The 16,289-nt window shown below is 42.8% G+C and overlaps 1 protein-coding gene across 2 annotated transcripts in view; it reads left to right on the forward strand.

The window, feature by feature from the left end:
• Nucleotides 1-16,289, forward strand: part of GALNT1 (polypeptide N-acetylgalactosaminyltransferase 1) — a 242,526-nt gene that overhangs the window by 78,265 nt on the left and 147,972 nt on the right. For both annotated transcript variants that reach the window (XM_075586004.1, XM_075586003.1), the window contains exon 3: nt 829-1,003. In XM_075586004.1, coding sequence (XP_075442119.1) covers nt 829-1,003 — 175 coding nt within the window. The remainder of the gene's footprint in view (nt 1-828; nt 1,004-16,289) is intronic.

Consider the following 16,289-nt stretch of genomic DNA (forward strand, 5'->3'; position numbering starts at 1 on the left):
CCTTAGAGCAATAGCCTTCTGCATTTTAATCGTTTTATACAGCAGAGCTCGGTACAAGTAAGATGTGGATCCGCAAAGAGACAGCTGTTTAGTTCATTTGGAGTTAAAGTTGGAGAACCAACTCTGTATTGGCAAAGTTAAGTGGTTGCAAACTAGGCACAATGAGGTATTGATGGATAAAGTGACAAACACACTTTAATCTATAAAGTACCATGGTAAACTCCAATGCTAGAGGCTAATACAATGATGTGTAGCACGAACAATACTGGTAAAGCAGCAATCTGTGCTGACCACATTTCTTTGGCATTTTCATTGCTTCTTTAGGAGTGCTCTTCTTACACTTCCCTATACTGTTTATTTATTTATTTTTAATCTGATGCTTCGTTCAGGAGATAAAAACATTTGAAATATTGGGTTACAATTAACCTCTCCCCAGACCCCATTGCAGGCTTAAATTTACTATCATAATCTCAGTAGTCGGAGATTAAGATGAATTCTGTTCTTACTACTGTAACACTAGAAATAAAAACTTATTTCTAAAATAGCAGGACCCGTTCGAGGGGCAATTTACAAACCTAAGCGTTAAACTCACATTGACTTGTGGGGGATGGGAGAGGTTATTGCTTTAATTTCAATTTACCATGAGGCCAGTGTCTTAGTCCCTGGAGGGGGAGGTCCATCTTTTTATAACTAGCCTAAGCCTTTGTTGTAAAATACTCTGTTTACTTTTTAAGGAATTAAAAATTATTGGATGTGTGATACAAGGGTGACGGGGCTCATGGACTCTATTTACATTATGTTCAATGCATCCTTTCTTTTTGATCCCAGGTCCCGATATGATGCCGAAACCACATGAAGGCCCAGGAGAAATGGGGAAGCCTGTTGTCCTCCCTAAAGAGGACCAAGAGAAGATGAAGGAAATGTTCAAAATCAATCAATTCAATCTAATGGCAAGTGAGATTATAGCACTCAACAGATCTTTACCCGACGTCCGGTTAGAAGGGTAAGTGCGTTGCATTGTTTATTATGTTAAAAGCTGTGTGTAATTGAAAAGGGAACTACTTTGAAACAATGGGCTGCCAAGCACCCATTAGTGATTTGAAACATTACCAAGACAGGCATCAAGAAACCTAGCCTGACAGGTGGTTACAGTTAGATCTGTGTATAAAGTGCATACAGGCTTCACGAGGACTGAAAGGAATGAGCCAAATGACAAAAACAAGCTCTCCTCGTGTGCAGTTGCTATATATAATTACATTTATTACAAGAAAAAGAGAACCTGTTTAAATTCTTGTTGATGTTGAATGGTAACCTGTTACTGTTCACAGGCGGCACGCGCTTTCTATGTATTTTTGAGGCTTGGCTGTTTATTTTCTACTGTCCACAAAACAGGCCTGTGAAATAATACAACGTTGCTAAAGAGTAATATCCCCATGTAGTTAATATAAAATATTCCACTACTTGGGGCCATCTGATTACGAACATTCTGAAGTGCTTAATCAACCATGAGACCTCTCAGAATGTTAGCGCTGTCGTCATTGATCATGGACAAATGTTTTAGAAGTGTCCAACTGGTCTAGAACGAAGATCCTTTATTGAACGAGGTCTGATTTGATCTATCACACCGCTGCACTTCCTGAATTTGCGCCCAAATCTAAGAACCGTGATAAATACAATTTTCCAAGAGGCATTGAAGTATTGAAGTGAAAGGTTACTTGATTGGCTTTCTCTTGGATGGGAGATTGTAACTCAAGGTTCGAGTATGTTTTTGTTGGTCCTTGGACAAAGGAGCAATTGAGGTTATTTTTAATGCTGCACTCGACAATATAAATTGATGTTTCAGAGGTGAAAGTAGTCGGCCGTGTGCCATCTTTTCTACCATTAATTCCTGATAACTGCAGCTTTGGAATCGTTAATTATAAAATTAGTTATCAGCACTGACCTATAAAGCAAGATGTAGAATATTACAATGAAGGCCAAAAACAGATTTCTGAGGGGTGTGTGAGAGGGGGATGTGAGAGGAGAAAGAATGGGCACTTTTTGAAAAAGAAAAATGAGCCAGTACAATGGGACTTAATAACTTTCATATATTGCCTTTCACCTAATAGGACTCAGCGCTTCACAAATGCATTATTGCACGCTGTAAGTACCACGTACAAATTTTACAGACCGTCCCTGTCCAGATGAGTCTACAATCTCTGTGTATTTTTGGTGCACAAGGAGATAAAGTGACTTTCCCATGGCCACAGGGGGCTGGCACTAGGAATTGAATTGAATTGAATTGATCCTGGTTCCCCTGATTCAAACTTAGGGCCTCATGCAGAGAGCAGCGCTGGGAAAAATTGGAGAGGGAAATAAAATGTACCTAAAATGGCGAGTTTTTTTATCCATATGCAGAAAGGTGAAAATTCTGCAATTTATATCATGCATGCGTGTGGCGAGTGTAAAAGGGAGAGATGCGCGCGGCAAAAATGGTTTAGAAAAAAATCGCGTTTTTTTTTTTTCCCTATGGCCGGCGAGCTCCAGTTTCTTGCCAACTTTAGTTGGCGGAGCTAATAGTCGAATTTCACGCCATTTTATTGGCGCGAACAGCCACTAGATGGCGATCGCGCCTTTCTGCATAAGGGCCTTTTTAAAGCTGGCAAGATTTAGGTTCTCGCCAGCCGCGCGGCGAAATTTGTAAAGAAAAAAAAATGGCGCTTTTTAATAAACTCGCCATTACGTGCCTTTTTAAAGCTATAGTTCGCCAAAAAATGCCGCTTTGCCTGTTAGCGCTGCTCTCTGCATGAGGCCCTTAGTGTCGTCGTTTACAGAGTTGGTGTCTTTACTTGCTGAGCTACTGCTTCATACCAGAAATGATCCAAAAGCATGCGAGTAATTCAAAATCCCAATAAATAACTGATGTTTAAACACATTTGTTTGACTTATCACTTGAATTCTCTCTTTTTGGCAGCCCCTTACAATAAATGTTCCACGTTGTGTAGGAAGGAGAGAATGAAGTGCATTGCAGCATGATCAATTCCTGTTAGGCAAACTGAATATACGTGAGCATTTTGATCACTGGTTTAACGGTCTACATAGAATCATACTAATAATAGAAAATGGGTCATTATTTATCTGCAGCCTGTGAAACATCGCATCGGCCGAACATGCACATAATTTCAGAATATTTGATTTTGATCTTCCCAGGCCACAAAGCTCCCTCTTTCAGATTTGTTTATAATGAATGAGTGCATACGCTGGCTAGCACCTGAGGGACATTAAAGTTAATGCCATTAGTTCTCATTATGATGCCTGTCTCCAAAGCTACTTCAATTGACTGATGAGCAGAGTGGAGCAAGGATTATGAAAAGAGATTACGGTGCAGTCATCAGACTAGTTTTAAACCGGCAACAAGACCGTGTTATTTTTCAGCTGTCGGGAGTGCTCATTGCTGATGTGCAAAATAGTGTTGCGCATTCACATTGCACACTGCTTACCTCCATTTAACTTCTTCATTTGTATGCCCCTGTGCCGTTTGGCAGGCAAGTGATCAAGTGATCAAGGGATAGTCCCACTAGGCAGTCAAAAATACATTTTTAATTAAGATCCTTAAAGGGATCTTTTGACTCCTGGGGAAAATAAATGACTTTTCTTTGATAAGATACACAACTAGTGTTACAAATTGAGTATCTTATTGGTCGCCCTTAGGTGTTGGTTCCGTGTGTGGTAGAGGACGTTGCACAAATGGTCATTAAAAGGAAATGGTTTCGATGTATTTAGGTGCGCTGAAACTAAAAGGTCTGTGGTATTATACCACTAAACCATTTAGCACACCATGGATTAGAAGTGCAATCCCACATAGGATCAAGTTGCACTAATGGCAGGAGTATGGGTTAATAGGCAAAAACGAATGGATGTACCGTATGCCTCATCAGTTTCAATATTTTAAAATCGTTTTTGAAAGAATTTTGACACGAGCACATTTTGTCGTCCTTTATCTGTGCATTATATTATGTTTTTTTCCCCACTATTTGCCCCCCCCAGCAGTGAATGGGGATCTAGAAGTATAATTGCCATGTTACAGGCGTAGAGCAAACACGACTGACAATCATCCAATTTACAGTTGTAAATGCCAAACGAAGGAATATTTTGAGACTATCAAAAATACTTTTCTTTTTTTTTAGATGGATCAACCACCTAGTTTTAACCTATAAACCTATCCCTGCCGTATTTTGTTTACACTTTTCCTAAGTGGGATTGCACCTTGATAGCGGGGTTTCAAGTCTGGCACTTTCACAGAAAATAAACATGCCTAGAAATAAAGTAATCACCTTTAAGCACCGTTCTGTTAACTAATAGAGATAATACGGGACCCTAAAAATGACGATCGAGAATTTCCAACTGCGGGAAGGAGTCTGATCATTTTACTAAATCAACCTAACCCAATGTAAAAAAACGCAGCAAGAGTCTGTATTTTGGCTGCTTCTATTTCTCTAAGGGCTTTTGTATACACTCTATAATTATACGGTGTAACACCCCCAATCTGTCTTTATACACGTGGGCATGTTTGAAATAAACAAATCGGGCACTCTTCTCGTTTGTGTTGTTGCTTTGCTTTAAGAGAATTAAACTTAAAATTGTGTTGCTATAGTATCTAGCCAGGTCCCCCCCAGGTTACCCTTATCACCTTAGATTTAGCTGTGAGTATCTCATTGGTCACTTGTGTTAGTGCTGTCTCAGTGGAGTGTAGAGGACTTACAGTAACTAGCTCATACCAAAATATATGTTGTATTCTGTGCAACAACAACCTGCACTGGCTTTGAGTAAAGCTTTTGGGTCTCTATTTGATATGCTAATAAACCAATTTAAGAAAGCAAACATTTAAAAAAAATTAACAAAGTATTAAATGTCATGCCTTTTTTTTTTAAACATTAACATAGGTTTTATGCACTTAACCACTTTATGGTCAGAGCGGTTCAAAGTACTGTTTCATGATAACAAATGCTTGAGAAGGGAAAAGATTAAATAGTAAGTGTACTACATATGATTACCCAAACCTTATTCGGGGCGAGTGGCAATTTATGCAGGGTAAGAGTGGAGCACATTGTGACATTTGTCAGGCCCAGCACTTGAGTGGGGCCCCGCAGTTAGACCCTGCTGGATTGGCTGGAAGAGTTGAAGGCCCGAGGCGAAGCCGAGGGACTTTAACCCAGCCAGGGCATTATTGGCCAGTAATGCCCTGTTCTGAGGGGATTATTACTTAATTATAGGCTAAATGTAGGCTTTTTTAAATTTTTCATAAAAAAAAGATACATTTTTGTAGTTATTGATTTTTATCAGTGTATATACCTGTGTAGGAAAAAGTAGTAAAGTAGAAGATGAGAGAGCTGAGGGGTGGGAGAGAGAGGTTTAGGGGGGAAGAGAGGGTGGGGAGGGAGGAAGAGGGAGGTGGAGAGGGAGGGAGGGAGGTGGAGAGGGAGGGAGGGAGGTGGAGAGGGAGGGAGGTGGAGAGGGAGGGAGGGAGGTGGAGAGGGAGGGAGGGAGGTGGAGAGGGAGGGAGGGAGGTGAGAGGGAGGGAGGTGGAGAGGGAGGTGGAGAGGGAGGGAGGTGGAGAGGGAGGGAGGTGGAGAGGGAGGGAGGTGGAGAGGGAGGGAGGTGGAGAGGGAGGGAGGTGGAGAGGGAGGGAGGTGGAGAGGGAGGGAGGTGGAGAGGGAGGGAGGTGAGAGGGAGGGAGGTGGAGAGGGAGGAGGTGGAGAGGGAGGGAGGTGGAGAGGGAGGGAGGTGGAGAGGGAGGGAGGTGGAGAGGGAGGGAGGTGGAGAGGGAGGGAGGTGGAGAGGGAGGGAGGTGGAGAGGGAGGGAGGTGGAGAGGGAGGGAGGTGGAGAGGGAGGGAGGTGGAGAGGGAGGGAGGTGGAGAGGTGGAGAGGTGGAGAGGTGGAGAGGTGGAGAGGTGGAGAGGTGGAGAGGGAGGGAGGTGGAGAGGGAGGGAGGTGGAGAGGGAGGGAGGTGGGGAGGTGGAGAGGGAGGGAGGTAGGGAGGTGGGGAGGTGGAGAGGGAGGGAGGTAGGGAGGTGGAGAGGGAGGGAGGTAGGGAGGTGGAGAGGGAGGGAGGTAGGGAGGTGGAGAGGGAGGGAGGTAGGGAGGTGGAGAGGGAGGGAGGTAGGGAGGTGGAGAGGGAGGGAGGTAGGGAGGTGGAGAGGGAGGGAGGTAGGGAGGTAGGGAGGTGGAGAGGGAGGGAGGTAGGGAGGTAGGGAGGTAGGGAGGTAGGGAGGGAGGGAGGTAGGGAGGGAGGGAGGTAGGGAGGGAGGGAGGTAGGGAGGTGGAGAGGGAGGGAGGTAGGGAGGTGGAGAGGGAGGGAGGTAGGGAGGTAGGGAGGGAGGTGGAGAGGGAGGGAGGTGAGAGGGAGGGAGGTAGGGAGGTAGGGGAGGAGGTGAGAGGGAGGGAGGTGGAGAGGGAGGGAGGTAGGGAGGTAGGGAGGGAGGTGGAGAGGGAGGGAGGTGGAGAGGGAGGGAGGTGGAGAGGGAGGGAGGTAGGGAGGTGGAGAGGGAGGGAGGTAGGGAGGTAGGGAGGGAGGGAGGTGGAGAGGAGGGAGGTAGGGAGGTGGGAGGGAGGGAGGTAGGGAGGTAGGGAGGTAGGAGTAGGAGGTGGAGAGGGAGGGAGGTAGGGAGGTAGGGAGGTGAGGGAGGTAGGGAGGTGGAGAGGGAGGGAGGTAGGGAGGTGGAGAGGGAGGGAGGTAGGGAGGTGGAGGGGAGGAGGGAGGTGGAGGGGAGGGAGGGAGGGTGGAGAGGGAGGGTGGGAGGGAGGTGGAGAGGGAGGTGGGGGGGGGGGGGGAAGAGGGAGGTGAGGGGGGGAGAGGGAGGGTGGAGGAAAGGTGAGGGGGGAGAGGTGTGTGAGGGGGAGAGAGGTGTGTGAGGGGGAGAGAGGTGTGTGAGGGGGAGAGAGGTGTGTGAGGGGGAGAGAGGTGTGTGTGAGGGGAGAGAGGTGTGTGGGGGGAGAGGTGAGGGGAGAAAAGGGGCAAGGGGGAGAATTGGGGGAATGGAGGTGGGGGTGTGTGGGAGAGAAGTGGGGGGACTGTGATATGAACTATAACTAAATAAAAAGAAATACAAATTACCTTACAGTAGCACAGGCAATAGATGTGGTGAGAAATATTACTTTGTTGCAAGCAACAAAGTTACCATTTGGGACACAGCAGCTTCTGACAGCGCTAGCAGCTGTGAGAGAGAGGGGGAGAGAAGCTGCTTGTGCTGCGTGTTCAGTGTGATCAGTGAGGAGAGGAGCTGAGGTGCTGCAGTTAAGATTTAAACTTGCTGGTTTTTTTCTCAGCGGGAAGCCCCTGCATCTCTGCTTTGAGGTGAGTTGGCAAGTTGTCAAAAATTCCGGGCATCACTGAATGAATAATGCCCGGAATTCTGATCAATCAGAGAGCGGGGTTTCAGTAATGCCCGGAATTTTACTGCTTTAGCCTATAATATATTATAAAGGGTAGTTTGTTTTAAATTACCAATCGCTTTGTGCGTATTTGAATTGATCCCTGCCTAATGCATGTAATTATACCCCTCTCTCCTGATACCATCTACAAAAGAACTAGCACGCCACAGGCCTTAAAAAAAAAAAAAAATGGTATGTCTTTTAAATCGGACAGAGGAAAAGAACTTTGTTAAAGTGCAAATATCTCATCAAGCAGGTTGTATGAGAGCCACACCGCAGGTTAATTACAGTTATAAAGGCAAACAGTTTCAGGGCGTTTTTTTGGTAATCATTCTCTTTATTGTGTCATTGCAGGCGAGTAAAGAGAGCTCATTATGGAATTAGCACTATTTTAACCCTCGGGTACCAAGCTATACATGTCAGTCGTGTCTGGTGCTTGCTTGTGTCCTAGTGATAAATGCCTTGGCCTTTGATGTGACTGTGTTTAATGCCATGTCTATGTAACCTTGGCAAGTCACATCCTCCTGTATCTTGGGCACAATCAGATACTATTGCTTCCATACTATTCCTTTATATTAACTTGTTATACTATAAAACAATGAATGATTGCTATTTCCAAATACTGATTAACTTGTTGCCTAATAAACTCCTTCAGTGCTACATGTTGCCTGTTAAAGGAGCAGTCTGCACTTATTGGCCATTTTTATTTTTTTTTATTTGTTTTACTATGTCTCACTTTGGCCTTCCCTTTGCCATATTCTTTATTTTTTAAATCTGATGCTTTGTCCAGGAGATCTAAGCACAAGCACATGAAGTGTCGGAGGTTAAAATGGAGCTCTCCCCAGTGCCCAGTGACACCGTACCATGATTATCTTAGAAGATAGAGATTGGGGAAATCATGTTTAAAGAAGGCAACAAAAAGAAGAGCAGGACTTGCTCAGGGGGAAAGATAAGTCTAGTTTCACCATTCCTTCTGTGTAAATCGGATCCTGTTCTTCCTACAGAATTCATGTTCTTTATAACCGGAGCTATAATGTTCTTGCTGTGGGTTACAGGTAAAGTGAGACATACTGCGATAGAAGATGAAGATAATGAATATTCAATATGAAGCAATACGGAGAATGGGTTTTTGTTCGCAGCTGCTTTAACTCTCGTTTCCAAGTATATTCTGGAATAGATTACAGAACGACCATTACTGCAGTAAACTGAACTAATCGTTGCAATTATTAATCCATTTAAAGCAAATGATGCTGGAAGGTCATGCTGCAAATTGCTGTCTGCCATTTTTTTTTTAAATCTGCCTAAAACAGAATCAAACTCGGATATGTTGGTTTTAACCTTGACATGCCCCAATAAACATATTGACCGTAAAGTACTCCACACCTGTTCAGACATGGGGGGAAAATAAATATATATATATATATATATATATATATATATATCTCACCACATTTATTAAGGTTATGGTGGGTAAAAAAAGTGACTAAAACCCTCCACAGTAAAGCATAAAGCAACTGTAAATATTCCTGTATATTCATCTGCATGTCTTAGGCAGGTCTGCAACCCTGTCTTTCACCATTATCACCCAGCACACAGCACTTCCACTGCAGCAAGCGATTCTTCTTTTTTTTAATATATATATATATGTGTGCTCATTTGCATGTCATTTCCCAGAATCCCTTGCTGCAGTGGAAGTGCTGTATGCTGGGTGATAATGGGGAAAGGCGGGGTTGCAGACCTGCCTAAGACATGCAGATGAGCATACAGTTGTATTTGCATATATATATATATATATCTATATATCCCAACACAGGAAAAAAGAATCACCCTGATAGCACTCTAGCATACAAAAGTAACAAAATGTATTAATCACAAGAAAACATACATAAGTTAAAAAAGGGAGCGGTGGTGTCCTACCTGCTGTGGGATAGTATTAAACTCCTAAAAGGCAAACATAACAAGCTGAAATAGGCTGTTACTCCTTTGTGTGATATATATATACATATATATATATATATGTGTAAATACAACTGTATGCTCATCTGCATGTTTTAGGCAGGTCTGCAACCCCGCTTTTCACCATTATCACCCAGCACTTCCACTGCAGCAAGGGATTCTGGGAAATGACATGCAAATGAGCACGCAGTGCCACTTTTTGCTTCAATAACCATTTTTAACATGGTTCCCTATAGGCTTAAGCTTGCTGCATGGTCACAGCTTTGAGCACAGCCATATATATATAATTTCAGAAGGCCTTCATTTTAAAGTGTGATTGTGCTCTTACTTTAGTACCTAGAACAGTGTTTTTCAACAAGGGTTCCCTGCGATTTTCAGGTCATTTGAAAATTGTATAAAATACGGAAGAATTGACAATGTATCTGATCTCAGACACGCTATTAGAGAAAGTAGGGACCCTATGAGATGGCATTTACGTAATAATCCTCCCTCTACTCTGGTACCTTTTCATCCTCCTTCAAACATGCAACAGTTATACCATTACTCAAAAACAGCAAGCTTAACCTTATCTGTCTTTCTAACTATCGACCTGTCTCTTCCTGCCTTTTGCCTCTAAACTCCTTCAACGTTTTGTATTCTCTGGCTTGCTCCATTTTCTCAACACCTATTCTCTCCTAGACCCTCTACATCTGGCTTCCGCACTGCTCACTCCACTGAAACAGCCCTCAGTAAAATAACTAATGACCTCCATGCTGCCAAAGACAGAGGGTCATTACACTCTGCTCATATTACTCGACCTCTCTGCAGCATTTGACACTGTGGACCACCCTCTTCTCCTTCACATTCTCCATACTCTTGGCATTAGGAACAAAGCTCTGTCCTGCATCTCCTCTTACCTCTCCCATCGTACCTTCAGTGTCTCTCTTGCAAACACCTTTTCCTCTATCGATCTCTGTGTGGGTACCACATGACTCTGTCCTGGGACCCCATCGCTTTTCTTTTTACACTCTCTAGGTGACCTAATCACAAGACTGTTCATGGTCCCAAGGCTCAACAAAGTATCCGGCTGCTCCTCCTTCTCTTACCGTGCACCCCAAAACTGGAACAACCTACCAGAGACTCTTACATCCACCACCAGTCTAAGTTCTTTCAAATCTAAGGCTGTCACACATTTTAATCTGGTCTGTAACTGTTTCATTCGCCCATAATATAAATTATCTTTAACTGTGCATGCAATGTCTTGTATATAATGTATACCCTGCTCATTATGTAACTGTATTTGTAAACATGTATTTTTCTTAACTCTGTGCCCAGGACATACTTGAAAACGAGAGGTAACTCTCAATGTATTACTTCCTGGTAAAATATTTTGTAAATAAATAAATCTCTTGGGTTCAAATATCACCTCTATGCTGATGACACACATTTACTTTTCTACCCTTGACCTGCTGTACAGACTATATTATCCTGGATGGCCCTCCGCCGACTTAAACTTAACATGGTAAAAACAGGGATCCTCATACTTTCTCCCAAACCTGGCCTTATTTCCTCCTTCCACCTTACTGTTCCACCTTACTGTTGGAAGTACGATCATTCACACAGTAGCCCAAGCACGCTGCTTAGGGGTCACACTAGACTCACATTCTCTTCTCACATTCAAAAGGTAGCAAAAAAACTATCGTCTTTTTTCCTCCGCAATTTTACCAAGGTACGCCCTTTCCTCTGTTGCTCAACTGCAAAAGCTCTAACAGACCTTCATTCTCTCCCGTCTCGACTACTATAACCTCCTTCTGTCTGGCCTGCCTGTCTCCCCTACAATCTATCCTAAACATTGCTGCCAGAATCACTCTACACTTCCCTAAATCTGTCTCAGCGTCTCCCCTGATGAAATCGCTCTCCTGGCTTCCTATCAAATCCCGTATCACACATTCAATTCTCCTCTTCACTTTTAAAGCTTTACATTCTTCTGCCTACATCTCAGCCCTAATTTCTTGCTATACACCATCCGACTCTTGCGTTCTGCTCAAGGATGTCTTCTCTCTACCCATTTTGTATCTAAATCCCTCTCCCGCCTTAAACCTTTCTCACTGACTGCCCCACACCTCTGGAATGCCCTTCCCCTCAATATCCAACTAGCACCCTCTCTATCCACAGTTGAGACCTACGTCAAAACACACCTGCTTATGGAAGCATATAAGTAGCTCCATGGCTGATTATTAACACCTCATACATTAACCGTGGCCCCCTGCAGTCGCACTTTCCAGATCGCCCTCTTACTGTCTCTGTACATTCTTCCTACCAAAAAATTAGATTGTAAGCTCTTCGGAGCAGAGACTCCTTTTCCTAAATGTTACTTTTATGTCTGAGGCACTTCTCCCCTTTATATGTTATTTATATTATTTGTTATTTATATGATTGTCGCATGTATTACGGCTGTGAAGCGCTATGTACATTAATGGCGCTATATAAATAAAGACACCACAGTGATTTGTACGGCGCTTAAACCCACTTGAACTTAATAAAATAATCTAGTTTACCAATCAATATGGCAATCACATACTTCTCACTAAAAACACATATAGTGACATAAAATGTAAAAAAAAGTAATTATATATAGGGGAGTGTTGGGTAATTGATAAAATCTCAACCTCTGGTGGGAACTGTTTGGAATTCCCTTTTAGAATAGAGACTTGTCCAGGATCCAGAGGGAGCGTATGTATCAAGATTACCCCAAAAAGGAAGAAAAAGGAACATAGTGAAGTATTGTTATGTAGCTTTTGAAGAGGGTAGGGATCTTGGCTCTTCCAAAGTGCCTACTTGGTGTTCACACACTATACGGGCAGATAGAATAATATCCAGGTAACTAGATTTGTTTGCAGATAAATCTCATAAGAAAAGGAAAAGAAGAAACAGATTGTGCAGACCAATCTGAAACTTTATCTCACATAAGATAAGCAGCAAATATGTACTCGCATTGTGTATTAAATGGACACAAAGTGTTGGACGCTTGGGGTCGTCATGCGCCGTGCGGGTAACAGTTTGCGCCTTCTCCCTACCTTCAGGCTTTTTCTCCGCAGCCCGATCACTGAGTGATCCTCTGTTTGGCGTTTAACGTCACTTCCTACCGGGTCGATTTATAACACTTGATTGGATAGAGTAATATATCTGAAACGCATACTAGAATGTGTGGCAATGTGTGTTGTTACTTTTAGTTGGTAGTAAATACTGTGAATAAAACTTTTGATGCCCAGTCCGGATGCAGATAAGAAAGTAATGTCCAAGAGTAAAACACTGAAGAAAGCAGCTGCAAAATAGAAGATTTTTGTACTCCTTTCTAAAGGCAGAGTCACACATCCTTTCATGTTGACCTGTATATCTCAGCAAGACAAAGTGCAGAGGCTGTGTAAGAGCTCTGGAGAGGCTAGTTTGAGCCTTCCTGTACTGTGCCCACCGTGTGTTTGTGTGTGTGTGTGTGTGTGTGTGTGTGTGTGTGTGTACACAGATGCAGTGACACAGGGCTGCCAACGGGAGGGCTGTATGAAGAGCTCTTGGCAAATGAATTTTAGTTGGCACTCACTTCCCCATTGCAGCTCTCGTCTAACTGGGTGCTCCACGCCAATGAGGTCACATGGTTTTTGCGTCCATCTTGTGGGGACACTGGCGGTCTGTGGACACTGTGGACCTTGGTCTGGATACACGGAGGGAACCTAACGCACTTTTATCCCAAATGTAACAAAGAAAAAAACAGAACTGCGCAAATTTACAATAAAAACACAATGAGCTAAAACAATATACCTAAACTCTCCCTGAAGGATTTTGATTGTACTATATACAGATTGCACTATGGTCTCTTTTTGCCTCTCCTGTGCGCTCTAGGTCCACCCCCCCTCCTGTTTATCCCAAATGTGTTTTTTTTTTACTACAAATTGGACTTTTGCAATATATGTTTTTTTTGATAAATTACTTTTATATACTTATTCCCAGTGTGCACTTGTTTTCTTTTATACATACACACATAGACACACACACATACATACACACACTGTTGTGTTTGTTGTGCTGCTGCAGGGGAGGGATCCATACTTCCTGATCGGACCCACCATAGCGATAATCCTCTGACATTAATTAGGCAGCTTGCCCTGGTTCCAGAAACACAATAGTGTGTGTGTGTGTGTGTGTTCTGTAAACCAGGAAAAGCTTATGCTGTACAATATAGAGAGTCCGTGTAAACAGGCACACCCCACTTGTAAATAATTACATAATTGGAAGATCAACGTTTCGGTCCTAACTGGGGTCCTTGTCTGTTTTTTGGCCCAGGTTTGTAGCTAGTAGACTTGGGTAAATAACCATTACTGTGTGGATGTTTTTATTGTGTAAGTGGTTGTGTTACTGTAAGTGAAGAGAAAAACTCAGGTCCCTTGTCTCCAAGTTCATTTTATGTGAAATGTGCTATTTTTTCATGTAGCACCACGATGGAAATTTTTATGTATTATGCCAATAACAGCCTGGGGACCCAGCATTGCATCTGCAGGCCTTCCAGGCAGCGGAGTGTTTATTGGAAGAAAAACTGTAATTGCATTGCAGCACTCTCAATGGAGGCTATATATCAAGTCTAATTTTGCTGTTACAATTGAGCATGACCACTTCCATCTTACCATGCCCTCTTAAAATCAGTCACCCCTTTGAGGGGAAAACAAAATAAAAAATAATCAATGGCCAATGTATTTGATTAGAGAGAAAAAGGCAACCACTAATTTTTTGTTTAAGAACGGAAAGTGGGGTTCGAGGTGTCAGCCTGGGTAAGGTTTTTCACAATATTAGGTTCTCATACAGTAGTTAAAAGGTCTCTCTGGAGTTGCAATCTAGGACAAGAAACCAACATATAACAATTTAAGAGTTAAAATGTAGACCTTTAACACCTAGTCCATTTAGAGTTTAACATCCGAAGATTTAAAAAAAAAAAAAAAATTCAGAACAAGGTGGAGAAGATATGTTCAGTATTTGTGCAATCTGCATCTTTCATCCATCCCTGTTCTGTGCAATTAATTGTTCATGAGGCATAACCCTTCCGTTAATGAGAAGTCTCATTTCGAGATCAATACAGAATTAATTTTATACAATCCCATGTATTTATTGTGCGGCTTGCCAGGTCTGTTGGCCAGCTCTTTTTATCACGTATTACAAACGCCTAAAGTATAAAAATAGACTTGTGTACTGCCTTATCTGATCAGTTCAGCGGAGTTCCCTCCCCCCCCTGCCCCTGCCCCCTCCGGCTCTTCTGATAAGATGCCCTTGAAATGTGTTTTCAGCTTGAGATATATACAAATGATTTTTAATGAATTGCCTTGAAAGTAGAGTAACCTCATTTGTATGGCCTTGGGCTTTTGCTGTTACAGTGGATTTTCAGCTTGGTACGTCGCCCTGTGTTTAGACAGTTCCACGTAGCGCACATAAAAAAAAAAAAAAAGATTTTTTTTTTTAAACAAAATACCCATGTTGTGGAGATGTAATCATGTACTTTAAAAGTGACTCATGTTTCATAACCTGTAAACTATCTCCTAAAAGTAACACACCAAAAGTGTGTGTGTGTGTATATAGTATTTGTGTATTATTTCTTATAAACCGCCAACACATTCAATGATGTGGTACAGTGGGGGAGCAGTAGTTTCATAAACTAGAATGACACTAATAAAATGACCACAAACTGATAATGGTACTGATTGAGGGTCCAGCTTGCAAGAGCTTACAATCTAGAGGGTTGAAACAACCTGTGTGTGTGTGTGTGTGTGTGTGTATACACATTATGAACAAGTAGTAAGAAAGACACTGCACACTGAATATAACGTAGAAAAAATTAGTGTATAATTAAGAAAGAGAATAATATTAATCATCATACAGAAATATAAAGGAAAAAAAATAATCCTTACAAAATTGCAACCCACCAATGGGATGAGGCATTGTCTTCTGGCGCTTGTGCGCAAGGCTAAGCACGATGCCGACGCAATGACATTATTTGCGTGGATGCTTGCCTGGAGGTGGGGGAGGGAAGATGGAGTAGCACTTTTTCCTGTGATGGCCACTACTGCGATTTGTTACAGGTAAATTTGTGGGTGACATCTGATGAAGGGGATTGTTCCCTGAAACGTTATGCCGGTATCTGACACCCTTTAGTATTTTGCAAGTCGGTAATGAAGCATCATGCACACAATATTCACTCTCTCTCCCCCTCACCTAAAATGTATTTTACTGACTGAGTGCAGGATTAAGAGAACCTCATTTTCCAAATCTCACATGTCTGGTCACACACAGATTGTACTTGTATTTAAATATGCATATGAGTATATGCATATTTAAGTTTGGCTTGAAATGTCCTTTATTAAATATAAATCCTCTGTGGTGTTAAGCATTTTTCAAAGCACCCTCGACTGAACTTTTACAGATTTACAAATTTAGTGGCCAAATGCTTAAGAAGGTTTTCTCTCGTCTGAGGCAGACACAAATCCAGTAGCTGTGTGAGCTGGCTGTGCAGTATTTCTGAAAGGCTGATGACTTGGCGCTCCGTGCACAGACATACTCATAAGTGTGTACATCAGGCCTGCCCAACTCGTAAAGTGAGAAGGGCCGAACTGCTCCAAGGAAATTTTTTTTGTGTCGCACAGGTTAAATCATCATCATCATCCTCATCATCCTCCTCATCATCATCATCCTCATCCTCATCACACCTCACTATCAACCTTTACGATACTCCCCATCTATCTCTCATACCCCCATCTCTCCCCCTCACCCTCACAATACCCCCCTCCACATCAAACACACAATACCCCCCTCCACATCAAACACACAATACCCCCCTCCACATCAAACATACAATACCCCCTCCATATCCCCCCAGCCCATTCCATGTCAGCAGCCCCCCCATGTC

The sequence above is a fragment of the Ascaphus truei genome, chromosome 2, assembly GCF_040206685.1.
Source record: "Ascaphus truei isolate aAscTru1 chromosome 2, aAscTru1.hap1, whole genome shotgun sequence".
In the NCBI taxonomy this organism is placed as follows: Eukaryota; Metazoa; Chordata; class Amphibia; order Anura; family Ascaphidae; genus Ascaphus; species Ascaphus truei.